Source organism: Falco naumanni, chromosome 6 (genome assembly GCF_017639655.2).
Source record: "Falco naumanni isolate bFalNau1 chromosome 6, bFalNau1.pat, whole genome shotgun sequence".
NCBI classification, from domain to species: Eukaryota; Metazoa; Chordata; class Aves; order Falconiformes; family Falconidae; genus Falco; species Falco naumanni.
In genome coordinates, this window is record NC_054059.1 from 10,625,501 (window position 1) to 10,651,000 (window position 25,500).

At 39.1% G+C, this 25,500-nt stretch overlaps 1 protein-coding gene across 1 annotated transcript in view; it reads left to right on the plus strand.

Moving 5' to 3' along the window:
* COL12A1 (collagen type XII alpha 1 chain) overlaps positions 1–25,500 on the plus strand; it is a 106,066-nt gene that overhangs the window by 21,280 nt on the left and 59,286 nt on the right. The window contains 12 exon segments of the mRNA XM_040598161.1: positions 99–371; positions 1,323–1,595; positions 12,685–12,954; positions 15,259–15,315; positions 15,318–15,370; positions 15,372–15,525; positions 17,845–18,037; positions 20,798–20,919; positions 23,592–23,741; positions 23,827–23,946; positions 24,482–24,646; positions 24,837–24,983. Of these exon segments, the coding sequence (XP_040454095.1) occupies positions 99–371; positions 1,323–1,595; positions 12,685–12,954; positions 15,259–15,315; positions 15,318–15,370; positions 15,372–15,525; positions 17,845–18,037; positions 20,798–20,919; positions 23,592–23,741; positions 23,827–23,946; positions 24,482–24,646; positions 24,837–24,983 (1,977 nt within the window).

Below are 25,500 nucleotides of genomic sequence, written 5' to 3' on the forward strand. Positions count from 1 at the left end.
TGGATGAGCTAACGGAATGGGTGGAATGGTTTCACTTCAGATACTTCAGATGATTAAAAAGCAAATATTTACAAATTATATGTGTATATTTTTTGTAGTTAAAGGTGCTCCTCGAAACTTAAGGATAACAGATGAAACTACTGATAGCTTTGTAGTTGGCTGGACTCCAGCTCCAGGAAATGTCCTGCGGTACAGACTTGTATATAGACCACTTACTGGAGGAGAAAGGAGACAAGTGACTGTCTCAGCAAATGAAAGATCAACTACTCTGCAGAACTTGATCCAAGATACCAGATATGAAGTGTCTGTTATTCCTGAGTATCAGTCTGGGCCTGGGAATTCGCTGAATGGATATGCAAAAACTGATGAAGGTACATGATCAATGCTGTGAACATAGTAAGCTTGAGAAGAACTCCTGCATGCTGACATATTCATACTGAAAAGAGAATAAGCCATATTGGCATATGTATTATCCCAGATGAACAGGGAATTATAAAATTACTCAAGCCTGGTTGAGAGGTAATTTAAGACAACATAATTTATCAAAATAGTAATATTTCATTTTAAAATATAATCTATTTAACCTACAACACTTAATATGGCAAGGTAACTGGTGAAGAATCTACCTGTATGTTTAATCAATTGTCCTCATGATTCTTCATATTGTCAATGATATAAATTATATTTCCTTTCAGCAAACTGAGACCCTGTTTGCACTTTGTTCTGAATAGCTAGCAAAGAATAAGTGAAACATTTAATTTACTAAAGTTATCACCATAGCCTTAACTTGTATAAAAATATATGATCCTTTAACAGGTATCATGCCTTATTAAGCAAAATCTAAAGACTACAGAGACAGTACAAATGTCCTGATCACTGGTGAAACTTCATTGAGATTTTAAATATCAGAAATCAGAAAAACTGTCATCAAAAAGAACTCTGTAAGAAATTATGATGTGTTAATTTCAGGCTTCATTGCTGATCTTTGACTCGATTCTGCAGACAGTGACTTCAACATGGATTTTGGCATGTTGAAGTTGAGCATATATTCAGGTGCTAGTATGTATAATTGTTCCAGGATTGAGCTTGTTTTAACAGAAAATAATAGGAGCAAAAAGATTTGTTGGACATTTTTGCATAAGGAGGGTGGGGGTGGAATTGTACAATCCTGATTACAATGAAGTTACACTGTAGCTGAGTTAGTGCAGGCTATTCAGGAATTATTTTTTTCAGCATTAAGTTCTATGTTGTGGTAACCTAAAAAATAAACCAAGAAATGAAGCTTGCTTTAACTTCTTTTAAACATCTTTTGACATGTGCAGTCCGAGGAAATCCAAGAAATTTGAGAGTTTCTGATGCTACAACATCAACAATGAAGCTGTCTTGGGGTGCTGCTCCTGGCAAAGTGCAGCAGTACTTTATAACATACACTCCAGTTGCAGGAGGAGAAACTAAGGAAGTGACTGTGAAAGGTGACACTACTTCTAAAGTGCTGAAAGGCTTAGATGAAGCCACTAGGTATGCATTGACTGTGTCTGCCTTGTATGCCTCTGGAGCTGGGGAGGCCCTTTCTGGAGAAGGAGAAACACTTGAAGGTAATCATTTATTGTTTCTGTACAGTCATTCACTTATTTGATTGATGTTTAAGGTGTCTTAAAGTGTACTGTCTTCCTGAGTTTTCTGTAGGAGTAAATATGTGAATGAAAAATAGGCATAAAGGCACTCTTCTACTTTACAGGAATTTTCCAAACCTACTGTCCATCAGAGAAAAGAGTGGGGTCAAATCACTGGTTGTGGAGGGGACACTGGGTTTCTTGAAAAAGGTATTGCCGGAAGCACCAACCAAAACTGACTACTTCCACACCAGCCTCAGTGAAACATTTTGTCTTGTAACTCTCAACTTTCAAGAAGTTTTAGTGGCAGATTGTTCTTAATGTAACAGGATTAATTAATAGGTCTAAAATATCTCGTCCTTTTGAAAATTTGCAGGATTTCTGCAGTGCTTTCTACTGAAAGATATTCAGAGGCTGTTTTTTGCATTAAAGAAGCAGCATCTAGTCTAGGCAAGGGAATAATGAATCATTTCCTGCTTTTAACTCGTAAGAACCTGGAGCTGAGCATTAACAGAATGCTGGCAAAAGCCTAAGTCAGAGCCAGAGACTTTCTTATAAGGAGGGGAGGCTGCTCTTGCTCTGCCTTCAAGTTGAGAATTTCCCAGACTTCTCTATGAGCATTCTCTGTGTCATCTGTTAATTGTCAAAGGATAGGGAAAGCTGCCTCCTAGGCCATGAAAGGAAGCGTGACTGTACTCTGTGCTGGCCAGGTATGTATTGCTAAAGTCTGGCACTGCAGCTGTGTAGGCACGGCATTTGAAAACATCTTACAGATGAATTATGTGGAATTAAAACTTGTCCATTGGCGCTAATGGAGTTATAGTAGGGATATACTTGGCTCTCAGTTCCTCCATCAGTTTAACTTTTTGTTTGTGACATAGCTTAGGAAACAAACGGGAAAACCTATTTTAAATAGGAAACTGGAAAAAAAAATCAGTTCCAATGATTCACCAATGTACTGAATTCATCCCACTAAAATTCAGGCACTTAACTGAACGCTACAGTTTGCAGCACGGACTCTCTAGGATTCTTCTATGATTGATGATGAAAGGCAGGTTACCTCCAGAAGGCAGGTAGTCCATCTGAGATCCCATTTTTTCCTTCAAAGGAACATTTCTCTGTCCATTGACTATAGAAGGAACAACTGAGAGTTAGGCACCAGCCGCTTGCCTGCCTCACTACCTAAGTCTCAGGCAAAAATCCAGTCCACCTACTTACACTGAGACAGGACGCAGCCATCAGAGAATCAGGCACCTTGTAATTCATGCTGAAAATTCCCTAACTACCTGGCTTTCACTACCCATGTAAGATCCAAAATGCTCCTTTTGTAGGAGAAAACAACCTGTCTCCGGTCCAGAACACTGCTGAGCTCCAGGTAAATGAGAAAAGGTAACTGGATTCTGCCCATATCCCCCATAAAAGCCAGAGGTGCTCAGGACTTGGACTTCCTCGGTGGTGGTGGTGGTGCTGCCACTTCCTTTTGTATGGTATTCTGCTAGGCCTCACACTGCTTTGGAGGGAAGACTGAGCATGGAGATGTAGGCCTTACTCAGTCTGGGAGAGTCTGAATTCACATCTTCGCATCCCAGCAGATTCACAAGGCTGTAGTATATGCTGGGCAAGATTCTCCTTCCTTTACTCTTTCCACTGAACCTGAGCCACTGTACATCCAGGAATGCAAATTTGCTCTCAAAACAAGACCAGACTGGATCCCAAGTGGACAGAGGAGCCTGATATCCCTGCTTTTTTCTCTGTGCTGTCAGTGGAGAGGGGAGTGCCTTGGTCTTCCTTTGCAAGTCTTGAGAGGCCTCTGGCTCTCTGTTAAACAGACTGAATTGTCCGCTTCCTTAGGGAGATGACTCAAATTTTAGTGAAGGATTGACCAGCTTAACTGTTTACATTTGGTGGAAAGGTTTTTATTGAGTATCTTTGTAGTGAGAGACCATTTATTAACATGGAGCTCTGGAGAGATCAAGCATTTGTCATATTCATAAAATAAGCTTGGCTTTTTACCCTATCACAGAACCTGAGCAACAGAAAAAAATTCTAAGGCATTGCCTAGAGCTTCAGTTAAAACACATTATAAATAGAGCAGTGAATTAAAATACAGTGGAATTGAAAAGACAGAGTAATCAGAGAACCAGAATTCAGCCTCAGGTAGAGACTGTCTTGTTCTTTCAGTGTGTGCCCCATCCTCACCATCTTCCAGGAGGGCTCTGATACTGATTTGGACTTCCTGCAGTGATAAATTGTCAATAATAAGAAAAAAAATTCTGAAATTTGGTTGAAGAGTCAAACAATTTAAATGGCTAGTAGACTGTAGCTCGGGAATGGGTTTGTAAGCAACCAGATGAGTTTAAACTGGATGTTGCACTTAAAAGGACAGAAGCATTCCTGTAGGAGATTTGACTCTAAGCAATTAAATTAAAACCTTAGTTAAAAAACTCTGTGACAGATTTTGTCTTATTTACGAATAAATAAGCATCCTAGCACTTAACTGAATTACTTTTTATTCAGATCCTCACCTGGGAGAACCCCAAATTTAAAATTACTTTTACCATTTTGACAGGTGTAGTTTTGTGACTGGAATGTATACCCTTTGATGATTAAGCTGGATTTGAAAACTCTGTCAGGGTGCACTCCAGAAAATATTATGCTTTGCATTAAAGCTGTCTATTACATTTTTCTTGGTTAAATAAAATGTTAGTAAGAGCATATACAGATGTCAGTCATTACTGGGTGATCAAAGGTAAAGAATAGAGTACAAATTTCTTTTTGTATGACAGCAGAGGCTTCAGTCATGATGTTTCCTCATGAAACATCCACTGTATATTTCAGTAATCTGCATATCTGCAGTTTCACGGGGTAATAAAAATACTTGAATTAGGCCAAAACTCTTTGGACATGGTCCATGCATATTTTAAAGGACTCTGACTAATGTCATGAAATGTTCTCAGAATATCTGTTAAAGTGGATATAAGATGACATTTCACTGTATGGTACTGTCTTACCTCATTGAAGGATAAAAAGATAATACCTTTGAGGAAAAAGAGACAATTAAGAATAAAAGGGTTGCAATTTTAGAACTGAAAGGTAACATTCAGACTTCAAAGCTTAGTGTAGAAATTTACTTGAGAAGTCATGCTGCCTGTGAAGCTAAAATAAATATGGTTGGACTTGGCTGAAAAATTATACAGGTCAGTGAAGTGAATACTTGACTAACTATTAGCTGAAATAACTTGTCTCACTGCGGCTGGGAATGGGACAGCTCTTAGCTCCTGGAGAAATAAACTTATCAACAGTAATGACAAAAAAGCTGTGAAAGGAAGCATAAAAAAGTGTTTAGTATTTCAGATAGTTTTTCCGTGAGCCATAGCGTCTGAGAAACAAAATAGTGCAGTGTGTGTTTTTCATTGCCAACAGCACTGAAGTACCGAGCACTTAAGTATTTTCCTGTACTAGGAATCCTGATGAGGCTTACTTGATGTCTTCACCATATGAATTCTCACCAAACCTATTTGATCAGTGATGCCATAGTTGCTGGCCACTCCAGTTCATCATAATATCAAGAATTAGACTTGAGATTACCTTTCAGGCTAGGACAGTTAGTTTATGGTATTGATATGTAGCCTAAGAGAAATCAGTTTGGGTGCAGTAAACATTTCAGCACTAATAGGAAAGTGAGAATAAGAGGAGCTGGATACAGTAGCTTCTCCAGCTATTGTATATTCAAGTGGCAGGAAATGAAAAATCCAATCTCAGATGTTTAGGGAATTTTACTGAGTCACTAAATGGTCCCCTGTGACCAAGGGTGTAGACAAACATTCTTACTGCCTTCAATAATGTTTTATTTTTCTCTGCATGTAGTAGGAGAGCTCACATGGGTAAGGTTGCAAGGGTAGCCTTCAGCAGAGAGAGAAAGACCGATAATTTTTCAGACTGCTCTAACATGATTTACAAGAACGTGTCTGCCCAGGCATTCACAGAAGGTCCTTCAGTTATGTATGTTATCTCCAAAGTATTTTGGAGCAGTTAAAAATTGCTCTTGGAAGGTCCTCCTCTTCCTCAGCTTTCCTCTGCATGGCAGTTTTTCAGTGTTTTGAAGTGGCTTGTTTGTTTCAGGACACTCAGGAAAATTAATCCACACAAACCCAGCAATCATTCTGTGTACTTGATAGCATTTACCAGCTGGGTAATCTCTACTTCTCCTTTTGTTTTTCTTTTTGCTAAGTATATACTTGCCCTTATTGTTTCTCTGTATAAAACAGAGAACGCAAATATTCCCCCAAGTAACTGTAGATAATCTCTTCTATAAACTGTTTGCATAGCTATCTGGTCCAACCCAAAGATAAACACATGCCAGAGGATCAGAATTTTATGAACTGTTCACAGACAAAATGAAATAGAGACTTTAGCAAATTGAGTAATCAGAAAATGACTCACTTCTGTGGGTGCTGTTCCATACCATACAGGTAATTGTTATTCAGAGAGAATGGGTTTATTTCTTTCTTGTGTTTGTAGAGTGGGAAAAGGGAAACGGTGTTTTTGCCCCTTTGTTGAAGAAGTATGCTTTCCTTCTTCAGTAATCCAGATTTTAGGAAAATTACAGTGCTCTGATCTCTTATACAGCCTTTTTGAGTCTGCAGTTATGAAGTACCATCCAGAGGTGAAAGTTCTGGAGCTTTATATTTCATACTGCATTAAACATAACTGCACATGCAAAATATGTGCTGTAGAAAACACTCCACTTTTATCTTCTCACTTTCAAAGGTGCATGGTGATCCATCACTAGGCAGCTTTGCTCGGAACCCTTCTATAAAGGTGCCATGGAAAAATTTTCCTCAGGCATATTTTGTTGGCTCTGATTCCCCTCAGCTCACACAAAGTCATTGAAACTGCTGAAGTAAATTAAATCAGTGTAGACTGCTGTTTGCTGTGTGGTGGCACAAGGCTTGTGACAACTGGGGGAACTAAAATTAGCAGTGAAGGTTATATTTGATGATATGTTCTACAGATTGAGGAACAAGTAAGAAACACCCACAGCAATGCCTTAGGGAAAAGTCTCCCTCCTGTTCCCCTAACAACCCAAACAAACCATATGCCTTTCAATTTTTTAGGAGATCATAAGATCTTACCCAGGTCATCATACATCAGAAATAAAATACAGTGATAAACACAGTGAGGGCAGTGAGTGTAAATGCAAGAGACAGTGAGCGGTTTGTGAGAGCTACTGTTTTTCTAATCTGTTTTTTAATAAGAGAGGTGGTTATAAGTCTGGCAAGAATCTAGTTTTCTGCCCAGAGGCATGCTGTCAGATGAAAAGAACATACTGTACATTAGCTGCTAAATAGATTAACTTTCATAATTTGCTGTTGTTTTAAACAGAAACAAATTCTTTGTGAGATTAAAGAATCTACACAGAAATGTTTAATCTTAATGATTGTCTGTAAATTTGGAAGCTGCAGATCTATTTTATGAGTGTCCTTTTGCTGGCAGTTACATATTTTTAAAGAACAGCTTTAGGAATATTTCACTTACTGACTCTAAGCAGGGAAGTCATTACACTTTTAAGTATGAATTTCAGAGGCATTTATCATAAAAGCCTTTTTTTCAGAGAAAGATTCAGTGGTCAGATTCCCATCTTGCTTGCACTGAGAAATTTCAAAGCATTTCCAGTTATACCAGTGAATTTCCTAGGCTAGAAACACTGTTGGTGCCAATGAACATAGTTTTTTTTTTTTTAAATAAATGAGACCGCTAGTCTACACTAGCAGAAAGTCAACCCATTTTTTGTACATTGTAGTATAAACAAGAGGTGTGGTATATTATATTCAGGAGGCAAATCTGAGAGATAATTATGTCATAACCTCTCCCCTTTAGAAAGAGAATCTATGTTTCAATGATATAGGGCTCAATCCTGCCATCCCATTTGATGGGTTCCTATTTGTTCTGTGAGGATTGGGCTGTACTAAAGCAATATATTAAAAAAGTTGTCATGACTGTGTAGTTTTTCACTTTTAAGTTATGTTGTATATATCTCTTAGAGTTTAGGTTTGGGGATTGTGGGGTGGTGGTGTCATTTTTGGTCAGAAAGTAGAAAGCAGTTTTTTGGTAAATAATTTTTTTAAAAATTGTTTTTATAGTAACATAAGAGTGCTTTAGAAATTAATGACCTCCTACAGGCAGCATAGTACAAATTCAAGTGACATTTTCTTACAATGAGGTTTTTAGCATATCACAGGGACTTTACGTAATGTTCAGACTTTGTAGTGCTGCTTCTGTCCTGACAGAAACAAGGACTCAGTGTCCTCAGGAGATTTAATGCTGTTTCATGCATTTTAAAAATTATACATTCCAAGATTTTTGAGCCTGACATTTGAAAATGAGTTATGATAATCTGTGGAAAATTATCTTAGTTTTACATGGGAAATTACATATATATCAGAAAAAAATTAACACAGGAGAAGGTTGAATGAACAATAAAAAGATATTTCTAGGCAGCTGAGAGTAGTGTTAACTGGTTTACTGTTGGAAAAGACATATAAAATATTAAAGGGACCGAGTATGAATTCCTTCCTGAGCAGGGACTCAGGAGTGCTCTGGCCAAAATCCCTCATGCTGGAACTCTCCTGGTTTGCATCTTCTCACCTTTCTGTGTTCCCAGCATCAGAAGAGCAAGAAACCTGCTGTAACGGTCAAGTGAGCATTTCCTTTGTGTGGCAAGTCCTTGACTCTCACTTGCACCATGTCCACATCCCTTCTTTACGTGCCTGATGGCTGGTACTCCAGGAATAACCAACTATTTTTTCTTTGGAGGGAAGGATATCAGACAGCCAATGTGACTGCCTCCTCCAGTGCTGAGGAGAGTTGGACCATTAAAGTAAAACCTTGAAGTGATTCTGCTACTGTCTCACTGTCTCATCTGATGTGCGCACTTGGATCCTTGGCTGTGGCAGCCTAGCCTGCTGACTCCTGATGTATCCCATTGTAAACAGGCAGGACTCAGGCCATAAAGTTTTGGTATATGCCTCTGCAAGAGAATGCTCATTTATTCAGTTGATTCTGACCTTTTACGATGCTGGCTTAGATCAGTCCTATGTTTAACTTAAATGAAACATTGGTCTGCATGAAATTTACCACTGCAGATTGTTCTTGAAAACTGATTTTAAGAGCACATACAGAAAATTGTTTAAACTTTGGGCCCAAACTGCATGTACAACTCCTACTGAAATCTGCTGGAGTTGTGTAAGTGTTTCTGAGGGGAAAGGCCATTTGAATAAGGCTTTTTGATTTTTATGAAGGTCAACATTTTAATTTTAGCTGATTCACAGTCTTGTGTTCAATAACAACAGTGATTGCTGGAGAGCTGTGGGAAGTAATCCAAGTGGACACAGGGAAACTGCATTAATTGTGTCTCTGGCATACTATAGTGGAAAAACTTAATGTGGAAACTTGACATTGCAGAAATCGAGAATGGGTGTAAAAGCACCTGACTGAAAGATACCAAATCAATTTTTGAGAGTGTGTCTGCACTGAGAGATGGTAGAGATGTACAAGGGACTGCAGATAGACCAGCTCTGAGATAAAGACTGCTAAAGACAATCTGATAGCCTGAAACTGGTGACTAGCTTGCTCATCCAGGCAGAGGTTTGACCTGTCCATGCAAACACTCTCTTTTACTGTGTATGTATTCACTGTGACTTGCAGCTGTGCTTATACCAGCTGGTTTGGTGCTCCAGAGCATCATAGGACCTAATGCTTGTTAGGGGATAATTTTAAAAAATCAACTACTTCCTCACTTGCTGATGACCTCGGGGCCGTATGAAGTGATGAGCATACTTTAGCTTCCATTTCAAGTCAGGAAAAATCAGGAGTCTTTCAAAAACCACTTGTGACCTGAGAAGCCAGCTCTTTTCTTTCTTACAGTGTATGTTGTCTTCCTGTGCTCCTTATCCATACTGTTTAAACAAGCAGGCAAGAAGTAAGTGTACAACAAGCATTTCTGAACATGTGGACCAAAGAACGGAATAACTGCTTAGGTGTTACAGTTGTAGACTTTTTTTTTCTTTTTTTTTTTCTTCTTTTTTTTCTTTTCTTTTTTTTTTTTTGTGTGTGTGTGTGTGTGTGTGAAACGTAAGCAAGGTAACTAGATACTTTGTTTTAAACCAAGGGAAAAATATTTAAAAGATCAAATGTTTGCTAATAACTACATTATGTCAGTGTTATTGTGGAGCATAAATATGTTTCTTGACTCCGAGTGTAGCAGCTTTGATAATATTTGATGGAATCCTAATAATTTAAGGCTTACAGTTGAACTGCATCTTAAACACAGCTGCTCCCCTAATACAAAAAGACTAGGAGATCCAGTGAAGCAGAAAAAAGTTGTCAGTGAACTTCCACCTCACACATGAGGTGCAAATCAAGTTAGTGTGTTATGTTAAAAAAGTGTTCTTGGTTGCAGTGTAACATATAAAAAGTCCAATTTCCCTTAGTAGGTAGGTTGTCTTGTCAGCAGTTTCCAACTATTTGAAGTAAAAATTTTCCATTTAGTTCTAGTGGTTTGGGAGGAATCCCAGTCCCTTTTCCCACTCTTACCTTGACTTTTAAAAAAGACATTTAGGTCTAAAGAATATTTCTTTCAGAACCATCATATTACAGTAACTGGTGTTCGTTATAGTCCATTCCAAACAAATTATTTTCCTCTGTTATTTAATGACCTCAGTAATGACTTAATCAATAAAGGTTTTAAATATGCAGTTGTTTTTGTGGTGTTTCCAACATATATCATTAGCTGTAGTGTCCAAGAGTAGGCTTGCAAAAAATTGTGCTGTGGTAGCAGATACTTTAATACTGAAATCATGTTGTGGCAGAGCCATGTTTTAAAGTAGCCAAAATAAAGTGACTTGTATATTTATATTACATTAAAATATGGAAAGAAAGTTTTTTATTGTGAGACATCTGTGCATTCTATCAAGTTAAGTTTTCCATATTTTTTCCATTTGGATTGCTTGAATATTTTTTTTATTATATGAAAAAGCCAAGATTTGGGAGTAGAAGCTTAAGAGCAGACAGAAAAATTGGTGTAATTTACTTTTGAAGGCAAGTCCTTTTTTCAGGCTTCCAGGAAAATTGGTCTTTGGAGTTTAGATTCTGCTCTGGCTTTCATTTAATGCAGTCACTGAATTTGGTGAGACTTCATGAAGCATGAGCTGAATCAGACCTTTTCACTATAACTTTTTCACTGTGTGCAACTGCTATTGTTGTGAAAAGGTAAACAAGTGAACTTTACCCAGACCTCTGTATCTTAAGATTTTTTTGCAGAGAAGATGCCATAAATTTTGGTGATTTATATTGTGAGGCTAAAACTTGGTTTGAAGAGTAAGATTGTAAGAACTGATTAAGAGTTAGGATGGGAAAATAATTGTCTCCAGAAAAACATGATGGCATGTCCCAGGGCTGTGAATTAATATCAGAAAAACCTCACAACAAAAGGAATTCTAGTACATGCTCTGTTAGCTATATTTGAGAGTCAGCTTTGCGGTTTGAGTGGTACCCTCTGATTCCGTAATCTGTGTAGTTGGTGAATCTTTATTATACTGTAAACATTGTTTTCAGATAGCTTGATATTAATTTCTTTTCATTATTAAGCCAAGTGGCATTCATAGGCTCAGTTTTAATGAAGTTGTGCTGGCAATGAGGTATTTCCAAAATGATGCTTTGTACAGGTAGTCCTGTTTGCTCCAGTGGGATTATGTTTGGAAATGTTGCAGATTTGCAGTGGAAGTGAAAGACAAATGAATAGGAAAAGTGAAAACACAGTATATGACTTTGAGCAACTTATTGCTTAGTCTTGGACTCAAACTCTTCAGGCTTCTGAAAACAGTGAGGTCTGTTCTTGCAATGAGCCTAAGCAGTGGAAATTAGATAGGTACTGAATTTCTCTGTGTTCAAAGAATTTTGAATCTGGTCCTGTGGCTGCTACGGTATAATATAGGGATATGTTTTTATCAGTGAAGGTAAAACTTAACTGTGATGTTATAAGGCCACCTCAAATGTTTAAGTTATCTTGCTAAGCAGTCTCTCAGCAGTGTCCTGTACAGTGAGAAAGGCCACAGGGAACACGCATCAAAGAATCAAGCACTTCTGTGTGTATGTGGCTCTCGTTTTGTAGATCCCTTTTGCAGTTTTTGCTACAGTGGGGCCATTTCATTAAGTCCACCAGTCAGCGCTCCTTTCCTGCCATCAAAAGCCAGCCACTGCAAGAGGAAAATTGAACGTACGCTATAGACGTATGTTAAACATTAAACAGAGACACTCCTTTCACTGCACCACTTTAGACCAATAAGCTCCATTTTAAGCAGTGGAATTGCTCTGGTGTGTTAGGTGAGACTCACGCATCCAGCTGACAACTGGATTTCACAGACTAACGAGCTGTTTCCTTTGTTCCAAGCTGGCTGGAACAAACTCCAGGGAGGAAGGAGGTACAAATCTTATGAGTGGAAAGATGGAGACTATTTTCTACTGTAACTGTGGCATGAAGGAAACAATGCTGAAAATTAGTTGTAAACATAAAATGAAATAGCTGATAGATCTGGTAAGCGATAGTCGGGAAGATAAGAATAGTACTATTAAATAAGAAGATATGGTTGTTAGAGAAAAGACTGTTTGACTCAGGTAAAAGTTTCCTTTATATACTCCCCAGAAAAAAGTTACGCACATGAGGATGAAGACGAATGAATGAAATAAAGTTATTTACTTGAGAGTTAAAACCTACCTAAATGAGCTGCAGCATATTTAAGCACTGGCTTAATTCCAAATCTGATTAAAGCCATTTTTATTTTACATATTCTAAAACATGACTGCTAAGTGTCTTGCATGGCAGGAGATAGGATCATTCATAGTCTAAAGTTAAGTTTAAGCGTTTTGTGGAACTACAGATGTATATTATTGAAACTAATATTGATGGGAAAAGTTTGATTTTGCCTTTATGATCATTTTACTTTTCCATTTGTATCTTGCTAACTTTTGCTGTTTGTAATTTAGAGATAATTTTCTGTTTTCTTTCTTGTAGAACGTGGTTCACCGCGTAATTTGGTTACCACAGACATAACTGACACTACAGTTGGGTTATCATGGACACCAGCTCCAGGAGCAGTTAATGATTATAGGATAGTATGGAAATCACTTTATGATGATGAGATGGGAGAGAAGAGAGTCCCTGGAAATACAGTGGATGCTGTGCTAGAAGGCTTGGAACCAGAGACTAAATATAGGATTTCAGTATATGCAACCTACAGCAGTGGAGAAGGAGACCCAGTAGAAGGAGAGGCTTTTACTGATGGTGAGTGTAGTACAACATTACCACTGTTTGCAACGTTCCATTCTTTATGAAATTATCATATTTTAAAGAAAATGGACCTTATTTTTCTTCACCATTTTTTTGCTGTAAAGTCTCTCCAAACAAAAATGCCACCTCAAATCAGTCAGTTCTGGCTTTTTGTTTGACCATTAAAGAAAGGAAAATATTTTCTATGTAACATAGGTTTGGATTCAGCAAGAATTACTTCAAACTTAAGGTGTGATTTTTGTCTGCAAATTACTCTGAAGCCAGCCTTTCATGGGTTTGGTGTGACTGCTGGAAATCAGGTGGAAGAAATGTTATGAATAGAGTAAGGAGGAAAGGTGGGGTAAATTCCTACAGAATGAATAAATTTCCTTTCCAAACTATTGCCCTTTCCAATCTTCACAGTCCTCAAACTGAGACTCACTGGGTGATTTTGATGTTTGTTATTTACCTTTCCCAAGGCTCTTCTTTTTTCTTACTTGCTAAACATTCTGTAGTATTAGTCAAGGCAGGCTCAAAACCTCTCGTGCATAGTAGGCAAAGTGAAAAATACTGAGAGGCCAGGGATAGCTTGTTGCCTTATTGCAAGAACTGGCAAGTAAAGGAACCAGAATGAATGAAGGGGTGCCCTGGATCAGCCTGAATGTTTCTGTTTGTCTAAAGGGGCCATGTGAACTGGGGTTGTGTAGTCTGGAGAGGAGGAGACTCAAGGGGGACATTATTGCTCTCTACAACTACCTGAAAGGAGGTTGTAGGTAGGTGGGGGTAGATCTCTTCTCCTAGATAACGAGCAACAGGATAAGAGGAAATGGCCTCAAGTTGCACCAGGGGAGGTTTAGATGGGATATTAGGAAAAATTTCTTCCCTAAAATGGTTGTTAAGCATTGGAACGGGCTGCCCAGGGAGGTGGTGGGATCACCATCCTTAGAGGTATTTAAAAAAATGCGTAGATGTGGTGCTTAGGGACATGATTTAGTGAGGGACTTGGCAGTCCTGGTTTAACAGTTGGACTGGATGATCTCAAAGGTCTTTTCCAACCTAAATTATTCTATGATTCTATGACTCCATGTGAAGACAGGGCCTGAGGGAGTGCTCCAGGGAGGCATCATGTGTTCAGATGCTCTTGTACTCTTTCTTAAGCATCTGTTTTGACTGCTGTGGAGACAGGATGCTGAACTATGTTAATGTTTGTCCTTCACCCATATAGTTGCTCTTAAGGTCTCGCAAGAGTAGTGATTGCTGCTCTTGGTTAGAGCTGACTCCCCAGCATCAAAGCAGACTGCTGTCCCACATCTTCCTTCCTTCTTCAAGAACAGCAGCATTAGCTGTCCTGCCTTTTCCGGGTTAAGCAGGCAGCGTAGCCATATCATTTGTTGTTTCTCTCAGTGTGCTGTCTGAGGGAACTGGCTGCCAGGCCTACCCATAGACCCAGACCTGAGGCTAACTAACATTGCATCTTTCTGGTACAAACACAAATAGAAATTATCAGTTCCTAGGACTGGGAGAGGATACTGTACCCTGCAATTCCTACCTTACCATGTGATGAAATACTGACCAATCCTGGCACGCCAAGAAGGTTCTGTTTTGCCAAAACCTAGATGGCTTGTTCCAGCTGACAGCCAGCATTATGTACCTTTCAGTTCACTTCAGATCATTTGTAACATTTGTACAGCCTGGAAAATATTTCTGAAAAGCCAAATGCTGCAATTTGTAGAGAAAATGCTTTATTAGTCCATGTGCTTATTTCAGCACATATACTATCCTGCAAATAGTGGTGAGTGATTTTCTGAGCATTTGGAAAGTCACTCAACGCTGTTTGCGGGATAGTTTGTGTGGAACCCAATACCCAGCAGTTTAGCTATTTACCGGTACCTTATCCGATCTGTAAACTCAAAACTTAGAAAAACTTAATTCTATAGGACATTGTGTTCATAAAAAATAATGGCTTTATAATTCATCATTTTCATTTGAGAGTGCTGAATCCATTATTTAACAGATTACTTGAAAGTGTGACTAAATAAAACTCCCAATTATGCCATGCTTTCCTGTAATTTATACTTCCGTCTTTTTTTTTTCTCTGTAGTAGAAAGCACACTTATGTTTAGTCCATTTCAGTTAAAAAAAAATAAATTAACAATAGCCTGTGAGATTCCTCTGTGTCTTCCCCACAATCAAATACTGTAATTTTAAAGTGGGCAATTTTTTTTTTTTTAATAGAGCAGAATGAATTTTTTAGGCATGAATTTGAATATATCTTCATATGACAAAGTAAACATTTATCTGTATTTTTACACTGAAAAGTGTCGCCAAATGCCAGGACTGTGACAGTAGACAACGAGACAGAAAATTCAATGAGAGTTACATGGCAGCCTTCACCTGGGAAAGTCTTGTCATATCGTGTGTACTACCGACCACGCAGTGGAGGAAGGCAGATGTTTGGAAGAGTAAATGCTCCTGCTACAAGTATAGTGTTAAAGCGACTTAAGCCACGAACTACATATGACCTCAGTGTTGTTCCAATTTATGATTTTGGACAAGGAAAATCAAGAAAAGCAGAAGGAACAACAGGTATGCAAACTTGTACAGGATTTGATAATTAAAGTTTTGTGCTTAAAATTAATAATGATGATACATAGAAAAGTGTGATGGAGTCTGCCAAGATCATGAATTTACAGGCAAATTGAGGAAAATGTTAGAGATTTAGGAAAGCTTGATTTGTTGGAAACTTCACTGTGGCATAGCCTGAGCACAGCTTTTTGTTGTTGATACTGAGGGTATAAAATATGGTTGAAAATACTGGACTTGTTCGGAAAGACTGTCATCAGAAGTCAAAACACAGTGTTCTGTGAGGAAGACAGTATATCAACAGACTACCTAAGTGTTGTCCGTAGTTTCATAATTTGCCTTTTGATTGTGAGTATTGATTAAAAAGCTACCCATCATCCTACTACTTAGATTTGTTTTCTTTGGTCACCATATTTCCTGTGGAAAAACTGAGGTAATAAAATGGAGGAGTAGATAATTTTGAAGAGTCATCAGTGGAAGCCTGACCTCAGAGGCCATGCTCTTATGGACAAGGTGTCTTCTGTCTCAGAAGCTGAAACTTTAAAACATTTATTAAGTCCTGGTGAAGGGATTTTTGCAGTAAAAGCAAAAGTAATTTTCTGCTTTGCCTTTAGTATGCATCTGATGCTGGTAATTTAATTTTGTAAGGAAATGTCCTCTTGACATCCAGAGCAAATCAACCAAATCTAGAGTCAGTTTTCTGCTCCCACAGATAGAAAGCCATTACCAAATGAGAATTTTTTCAAGGTATTTCTACCCATATGGGACTCGTGCCATTCGCTGAGGTACACTATAAGTACTTCATGCCATTCTTTGTTCTTTGAACATATGTCATATCGCATGATGATGGGAAGTAAGAAATGAGTCTCCTATCAGTGGAGATATGGGTACCTCTATTACTAGAGGAAGATTTCTTTTAAATTAAAAAGTTTTTGATGCAGAGGAGCCATGAAAACTTGATCAGCTCTTGACCAACACTTAGTTTTTCAATACTGAAAATTATACTGAGAAAAATCTCACATCATCCAGCTGCTTTTGATTTTTGACCTGTTCATCATGACACGAATATGCCTCCTTGCTTTCAGTGTAAATAGTTGTGGTGGTAATCACTCTTTGGAAGCCAGTGGAGCCTGAATGATCTTGTTAGTTGAAGCTGTCACGACAAGTCAAGGAGTATCATCAGAGATGAGACAGAGAAGCTGTATTTTAACTTGTGAGTGGGAATGTATCTACAGTTTTTCAGCAGCATTCACAATCTGAGAACATTTATGATCTTTCATCTACAGTTAGACAATTACATAGGCACAGGGATAAGACAAACTTATTTTTTTCCCCTCCACCATTTCACTCCAAAGCTATAGCTGTGACTTTGTGTTTACTATAATTCCCATTTTTTGCAACTTTGAGGTTACACTGCTGCAGTTTTTTATGACTGCACTTCAGAGTTACACAAAAGCAAAAGTGATGCAGAAGGTAGTAGCAGGCTTGTTAACTGCTGTCTGTGAATGCTGACCTGCACCGGGCAGCCGTTAGTCTTCATAGGAAGTTGCTCTTGACCTAAAAACCTCAAGCTGTTTGGCTGGCACTCCTCTGAAGAATTATTTTTTGACATACTGCCACACCCGTGGTTGGTGAAGTTGCTTGAGCTGCCAGGCCCTGAGCCTGTAAAGGGAGAGAACTGTTGGCAGGACCTTCTCTATCAAAGGGTCCTTGTTTCCACCCTGTCCATACTCTGACCTCTGGGACCCAGGGATTTGAGAAGGAAGGATGTTTGAGAAGTGATACCGGTGTATGAATACTGGCTGGGTGTGACTTTTGCCTGCACTAAATTCTGATTTTTCCAGTGTTGATTTGAGAGGAAGCTGCTTCCATTTCTCTCTTTTGGTCTACATGGCTCACCTACTTGTTGCCATTTAAAAGAGAAAGGGCTAGTTTAAACTGGTAATCTAGTCTTTCTTCATAATTAGTAGAGAGGAAGACTGATGGTGGTTAGTCCACCTGTTGTCAACATTTATTGTAAGATCAGATGGATGTTCAAGGTAGGTGAGATGAATTGTTATCTATCCCTCAGTCACTTGACTGTAGAGGGAGCCTTGGTAACAAACTTAGCCTACATACCTACTGGTTAGAGAGCTAAAATTAGGTGAAGTGAATCTCACCTCTCACATCTCGGTACTCGTCTTTATGTCAAAGGAAAGGCATGAAGAGTTTAGGACTACTACTAATACTGGATTTGTATATTGTTTTTTACATAAAAGCGTACTTTTTGATTTTTTTCCAATAAGCAGGCCTGATTTAAACCCTTTCTTTCCATCCTTGCAGCCTCTCCCTTTAAACCACCTCGAAATCTGAGAACTTCTGATTCTACTATGTCAAGTTTTCGAGTAACCTGGGAGCCAGCCCCAGGGCGAGTGAAGGGGTACAAAGTAACTTTCCACCCTACTGAAGAAGATGGGAGTCTTGGAGAATTAATAGTGGGGCCATATGACAGCACAGTGGTATTGGAGGAGCTTAGGTATGGATAATAATTAATGTGGATTTTTTGTTGTTGTTGTAATTTTAAATAGCTTTAGCTTAGGGTTTTTGTTTAATCATGATCTGGGAATGAAACACCTGGCAAAATCTACTGTAAGTAAGGAAGTAATTTTGTCAATAAGCTGTGAGGATCTTGTTATGCAGTTGCTGAAAGACACCTGGCAGGGCTCTTTCTGAGATTATTCATTCACATCGCTTGTGATATTCTCACAGGAACTGAAGGAGGCAAAGTTGTGAGCAGAGGCTGTGTTCTGCATTTTGCATATGAGAAAGCTAATGGGATACTGAATAAAGCTGGGATTTCTAAAGTTTCCTCCCAAAAGATCCTTACCTCATGTTTGTTAATAAAAGCTTAGTTTAGTTCTTGATTCATTTTCTCAGAGGCCTGGATTTATAAAGTAGGCTTCAGACCATAACAAAATCTGTTATGCAAATATAATAATTATGTTAAAAATAGGATCATGAAAAGTCATAGAATCATAGAATGGTTTGGGTTGAAAGGGACCTTAAAAATCATCTAGTTCCAACCCCCTGCCACGGGCAGGGACACCTCCCACTGGACCAGGTTGCTCTAAGCCCCATCCAGCCTGGCCTTGAGCACTCCCAGGGATGGGGCATCCAGAGCTTCCCTGGGCAACCTGCTCCGGTGCCTCACCACCCTCACAGTGAAAAATTTCTCCCTAATCTCTGATCTAAGTCTGCCCTCTTTCAGCTTTAAGCCATTGCCCCTTGTCCTATCACTACATGCCCTTGTAAAAGTCCCTCTCCAGCTTCCTTGTAGGCCCCCGTGAGGTACTGGACAGCTGCTATAAGGTGTCCTTGGAGCCTTCTCTTCTCCAGGCTGAACAACCCCAGCTCTCAGCCTGTCTTCATAGAATAGATGCTCCAGCCCTCTGATCATCTTCATGGCCCTCCTCTGGACTCGCTCCAACAGGTCCATGTCCTTCTTATGTTGGGGGCTCCAGAACTCAATGTAGTACTCCAGGTGGGGTCTCTATGACAGCTCATCAAAATCTCTGTTAGAGGGGGACAAACCTGCTGGCCATGCTTCTTTTGACACAGCCCAGGATATGGTTGGCTTTGTGGCTGCAAGCACACGTTGCTGGCTCATATTCAGTTCTTCGCCCACCAGTACCCCCAAGTCCTTCTCCTCGGGGCTGGTGTCAATCCATTCACCACCCAGCCTGTATCTGTGCTTGGGATTGCCCCGATCCATGTGCAGGACCTTGCACTTGGCCTGGTTGGACTTCATGAGGTTTGCACAGGGCCACCCTGTCAAGGTCCCTCTGGATGGCATCCTTTCCCTCCAGCATCTTGACCACATCACACAGCTTGGTGCTGTCGGCAAACTGGCTGTGGGTGCGCCCAATCCCACTGTCCATGCTGCCAACAAAGATGCTAAACAGCACCCGTCCCAGTACAACCCCTGAGGAACACCACTTGTCTGCCTTGGACACTGAGACATGGACCACAACTCTTTGAGTGTGACCATCCAGCCAATTCCTTATCCACCAAGTGGTCCATCCATCAAATCCATGTCTGTTCAGTTTAGAGACAGGGATGTTGTGTGGAACAATGTCAAATGCTTTGCACAAGACCAGGTAGATGACATTGGTTGCCCTTTCCTCATCCATCAATGCTGTAACCCCATCATAGGTGTCCACCAGATTTGTCAGGCACAATTTCCCCTTAGTGAAGCCATGATGGCTGTCACCAATCACCTCCTTATTCTCCAGGTGCCTTAGCATGAAGGATCTGCTCCATGGTCTTGCTGGGCATGCAGGTGAGACTGACTGGCCTGTCACTGCAGGTCTTCCTTTTTAAAAATGGGAGTTATGTTTCCCCTTTTCCAGTCAGTGGGAACTTCACTGGATTGGCACAACTCCACAGATACGATGTCTAGTGGCTTAGCCACTTAATCTGCTAGTTCCATCAAGACCTGCAGATGTATCTCATCAAGTCCCATGGACTTGTGCACTTTTAAGTTCCTTAGATGGTCTCAAACCCAGTCATCTCATGCAGTGGGCAGTTCTTCATTCTCTCAGTCCCTGCCTTTGCCTTCTGCAACTTGGGCAGTGTGGCTGGATCACTTGCTGGTGAAGGCTGAGGTAAAAAAGTTGTTGAGTACCTCAGTCTTCTGCATGTCTGGGTAGCCAGGTCTCCTGTTTCCTTCTGGAGAGGGCCCAAATTTTCCTTAGTCTCCCTTTTCTTGCTGACGTACCTATAGAAGCTTTTCTTGTTGCCCTTGATGTCCCCGGCTAGATTTAATTCTGTCAGGGCTTTAACTTTTCTTACTGAGAATTGCTCAAACAATTTCTCTGTATTCCTCCCAGGCTACCTGTCCTTGCTTCCACCCCCTGTAGGCCTCCTTTGTGTTTGAGTTTATCCAGGAGCTCTTTGTTCATCCATGCAGCAGTCCTTCTAGTGTGGTGTGTTTTTTTTTTTTTTTTTTTTAACCCCCTGACTTAAAATTTTTTGGGATTCATTGCTCTTGAGGTTTGGGTCTTAAATTGCTTGAATGAAGGCTATACATTTTAAGTATATAATCTAGAATCAGCTTTTAAATTATCAAAACTTTGCTGTCTTGTGGAAGAGCTATTCGTTGGGCTTCAAGTTTTAGCACCTTCTTTTCCATGGGGGATTGTTTTCCTGTGAGAATTTCATAAGTGAAGTGTCAGCATCGAGTAGCCAAATTACTTCAGTTACGGTACATTTGTTTATTTTACATTTGTTATTGCAGGGCAGGAACTACCTATAAGGTAAATGTTTTTGGAATGTTTGAAGGAGGAGAGAGCAGCCCCCTGGTTGGACAAGAGATGACCACACTTTCAGATACTACTTCGGAGCCATTTTTATCTAGAGGTAAACATGGTTGAATTGAAGAAAAGGCAGTCTTTTTGGATAAAAAAAAGACCAAATATTTGTCAGTATTTTCTTGCCATTTTTCTGATAAATGCACGTAAATATTTATTTACAGGATTCAGTATACTCCCTACCCTGATGACATAACCCCTAGTCTGAAATGACCACTCAGTGTGCCCCAATCCATGGTTCTAGTCCTTTGCACCCTTTAGATGATCTTACAGAGATGATAACTCAGGAAACCCATGTTTTGCTGATTACTCAAAGCCATCTGCATTGCATTTTCAAGCTATCCACATCTGTGTTAAATCACATAAGGTCAAATTCTTGAACAGAGATCATGGCTCATCTACAGGGGTGTTCACAGGAGTAGAACAAGGAATTTTAAGCAGGTTTTTAGCCCTTTGCTTGCCCTTATATGATGACTTTTCCTTTTAAGACTAAGATGACATAATGAACAAAGATCTGATAGTTGGGAATCTCCCAGTGTTATTGTGTATTATTTAAGTTTATATTCAACATAACCAGTATTTAGGTTGTTGGTGTTTGGTTGTTGGGGTTTTTTTTACTATAGAAGGAGGAGATTTAGTTCAGAAATGCAGTTGCTGAGTGCTCTCCAATATCTGGGAGTTTCTCCCTCTGTAGCTAAACCTTCCAGTCAAAGTTTCTAGAATGTTATACCTGATCCCTTTGTATGGTTAACGGGCCTTTGCATGCTAATATTGTGCCCACCATACTCTCAATTAGTATTGAATGAAGAGGGTTTCAGGGCTCAATTCTCCTTCATGGAATGTGTAAATAAGCAGGTCTTTGCTTCGTAATAGCCAAGTATACACTTAGATGTAAAAGCTTTTCTACTCTGTCCTTTCAAGGCTTGCAAAACCATCACAGAGAATTTGGTGAGAAGAAAGAAACCAACAGCAAAGGCTTTTCAGAATTAAATAAAGAAAAAAGGTTTCTGACAGTTGACTATATTCTTTTCGCTTAACCTCTTTCATGCCTTGTGTCCGCACTGGGCTGTGTAAAAAATACTCACCTTGTGTAACTTTATTGGCAAAATTTTAGAAACTTCTTAATTAATTGCTATCCCACTGTATCTACTACAAGAGGGTAAAACTGAGAAAAACTACATAACAGACCATCAGTGACATTAGAGTAAAGGTGTAATAAGAAGGCTGGCAGAAAAATAATTTGCACCAAGTGGTTTGTTATTTTTTATTATGGCAGCTGTCATTTCTGTCTTCAGTGCTATATTATTTAAGCTAACCAGTTTTAAAAATGCATGGATTTAAGTAATGGTTAATGTGAAGAATAAATTTTATATCTGGGACTGTAAATGTAATAGTTCATTATGTATTAATAGGGGGAAAAAAAATCACCCTAGGTCTGGTGCCTTTGCTAGAATTTTCCATGTGGGGACCTATGGTAGTTGGAAGAAAGATAAAAGTCAAAATAGTTTAACTTTTATATTGTACATGAAGCTAACTTTAATTTCCATATTAAAGTTATGCATGCAATTTTTTGAACTAACATGGTTTTACTTAAAACCTACTCCCAACTGATTTTATTGTCCTGACTAAAGACTAGATCTATATTTTCTATGCAGAAGAAGATCATGCTTTTAACTCCCAGGTACAAGGAATAGTTATATTCATGAGTCTACAGTGTTGGATCAATTATGTGGAACATAAATGAAATCACAATATCTTTCAACTGTGATGAGTGTGGCTGATTTTTCTCAATGGGATTTCTTCCATATAAAGACCAGAAGCTCTGATGGCAGGAAGCCAGAAAATTTGCAGCTGGTAACACAATCTACAGGAAAAGAGAGAGAGCAAGGATATATTTTTTTTTCCAAAATGGCTGTGGATAAAATCATTGTGTCTTTCTGTTTTGTGTAAATATTTTGTGACTTTCCTTGTGATGAAAACAATATGATGAGTATTTTATTCTGTAATTTGTAAACTGAAGATATATGAAATAACTTCCTACCTTTTCAGAACATTGCAGCTTTATATAAATGTTTGTTCTTGCCCCCTCTCTATCTCTTCACCTGTGTTTATGTTTGCGTATCTTCTCTAAATTGTGTTCTTTCTTTCCTGTATGTGCAAACTTCTATACCACTTGTATTACTATGTCCTTTTCCCCTGAAAATTCAGAAATGCTATTTATTTGAAAGTGGTTGTAATATATACTATTAACTCTACTATTACATAGTTGAAAATTAAGCAGTAGTTTAGCTATCTGTGACAGACTAAACCACTGTAAATCTGGATAATCTGATAATGCTCACTGCTATGTCAGGGGTTAGTTTAGTAATCTTTTGCAAAACCTCTGAAATCAAGTTATCAACCAAAGACCAGAACAGATTATGACATAACAATAGAGAAGAGCACTGGCCTTGACATTTGTGAAGCCTTATTTATAAAACGAAACATACATGAAGAAATTTATACAGCTTTTGCCATGGAACCAGTGACTAGTGTGAATAACGTTCACAAATAGGTCATACTTGACAGCATGCCAGTGAATAAAACTAGAGTTATTTTGGAAACTAACTCATGACATATGTCATATAAAAGGATAGGGAAAGAAAACGATCATGCTAAGGCTGTATGTTTCTGGTTGAAAGCTATCATGCTAAGTTTTTCTTTTTCTGGTTGACATGGCAGGTTTAGAATGTAGAACCAGAGCAGAAGCTGATATTGTGCTGCTGGTAGATGGCTCATGGAGTATCGGGCGGCCAAATTTTAAAACTATCAGGAACTTCATTGCCCGTATTGTTGAAGTTTTTGATATTGGTCCTGACAAAGTACAGATTGGTAAGTCCTCATATGTCGGAGGGAAAATGAGGGGTAACTGCCACACAGCCACATAATAACTGGGTAATGATGGCCTTTTTTCCAGGTCTTGCACAGTATAGTGGAGATCCCAGGACAGAATGGAATCTCAATGCTTACCAAACCAAACAGAGTTTGTTAGAGGCTGTAGCTAACTTACCATACAAAGGAGGGAATACTCTAACAGGTATGTTACACTTCCAGGATTTTCATTAAGCTCCAATAAGAATAATTCGAGTAACTGACCACAGTATTGTTCGATGAGCGCAAATTTGTCCATGATGGAAGTGCCTTACAATTCAATTCAGTCTGGGAAGAGAACAGGCATATAAAGTCAGTGGAAGTCTGGAGAAATGTGATGGAGAAGAACTTGAGAGATTAAAAGCTTGTGTTGCTGTTGGGCTTATAAGAAGAAAAGGCACTTCCATGTGAGGGTTGGGATGAAGATGAGGTGAGGACCCAGAAGGGAGGCTAGAGGAGATCAGATAGGAGGGTGATGCATAAAAGGTAAGAGGTAAGAGACTTTGAGAGGGCTGCAACAGTATCAGTTGCTGATAATTCTAGATGATGGGCTGCAACTTGATTCTGAGTGCTTCCAGAAGGAAGTAAATTGTGGAATGATGTTGTCAGAGTGAAATTATTGGGATGAAATGCTCTCTTTTACCATGACTACTATATGGAAATATTATGTAGTGATGGTTACCTTCTTTGTATCATGCTAGGAATGGCCTTGGATTTCATCTTAAAAAACAACTTCAAACAAGATGTAGGCTTAAGACCCAGAGCTCGCAAAATTGGTGTTCTCATCACTGATGGAAAATCACAAGATGATGTAGTCACCCCTTCAAGAAGACTCAGAGATGAGGGAGTGGAACTTTATGCAATTGGTAAGTATTATATGAAGAGGTGGCCTGCACCATCCCCCTTTTGCCCATCTGCTAAATGCCCAGAGAAGTGGCCACATACATAAACACCTAAAAAGGTATTCAAAGAATGGGTTTAGGGACTTAAATTCATGGCATTATGTTTCATGGCCATAATTTCTAATAAGTTTTGTTTTCATGTCTTCTTTGTAAGGTATTAAAAATGCAGATGAAAATGAACTGAAGCAGATTGCAACGGATCCAGATGACATCCATGCTTACAATGTTGCAGATTTCTCCTTCTTGTCTAGCATTGTTGATGATGTTACCACAAATCTGTGTAACAGTGTGAAAGGTCCAGGTACGTCACATTTTCAGACTAATTCATCCTTTTTCCATTTATGTGCTTGCAGTGCTAATTCCTTTTTATTACTTATTGGGAACACTGTGTGGCCCTGGGCTGTTTTTTCAGCTGCTGGTGTGAGGAAGTTATGCAGACCACCTGGACTACCCTGCAGGGGTTCTTCCTTTCCTTTCAACAATGACTGTGTTATACCTAACGCAGCATGACACGGCTGGAAGTGCCTTCTTTTCTTCCAGACTCAGGAAGGATGTTACTCAGTGTGTCACCTTTTTGCTCACTGTGGCAGGTTCTTTGACGATAGTCACCCAATAAGGAAAATTTCAACAGCCCTGCTCTTTTCAAGTATTAATGTCTGACAGTCCAAAAGCAGAGCCGAGCATGGAAAAACAGTAATGTTAGCTGGTGGTTCTACAGTGAAACACTGTTTTTGAAGGTGGAGTAGGAATGATAGGGACCTTGTTTGTTCTTGAGGGTATGATGGTGAGCTATCTCTTCACACAGTTGTTTTAAGAAT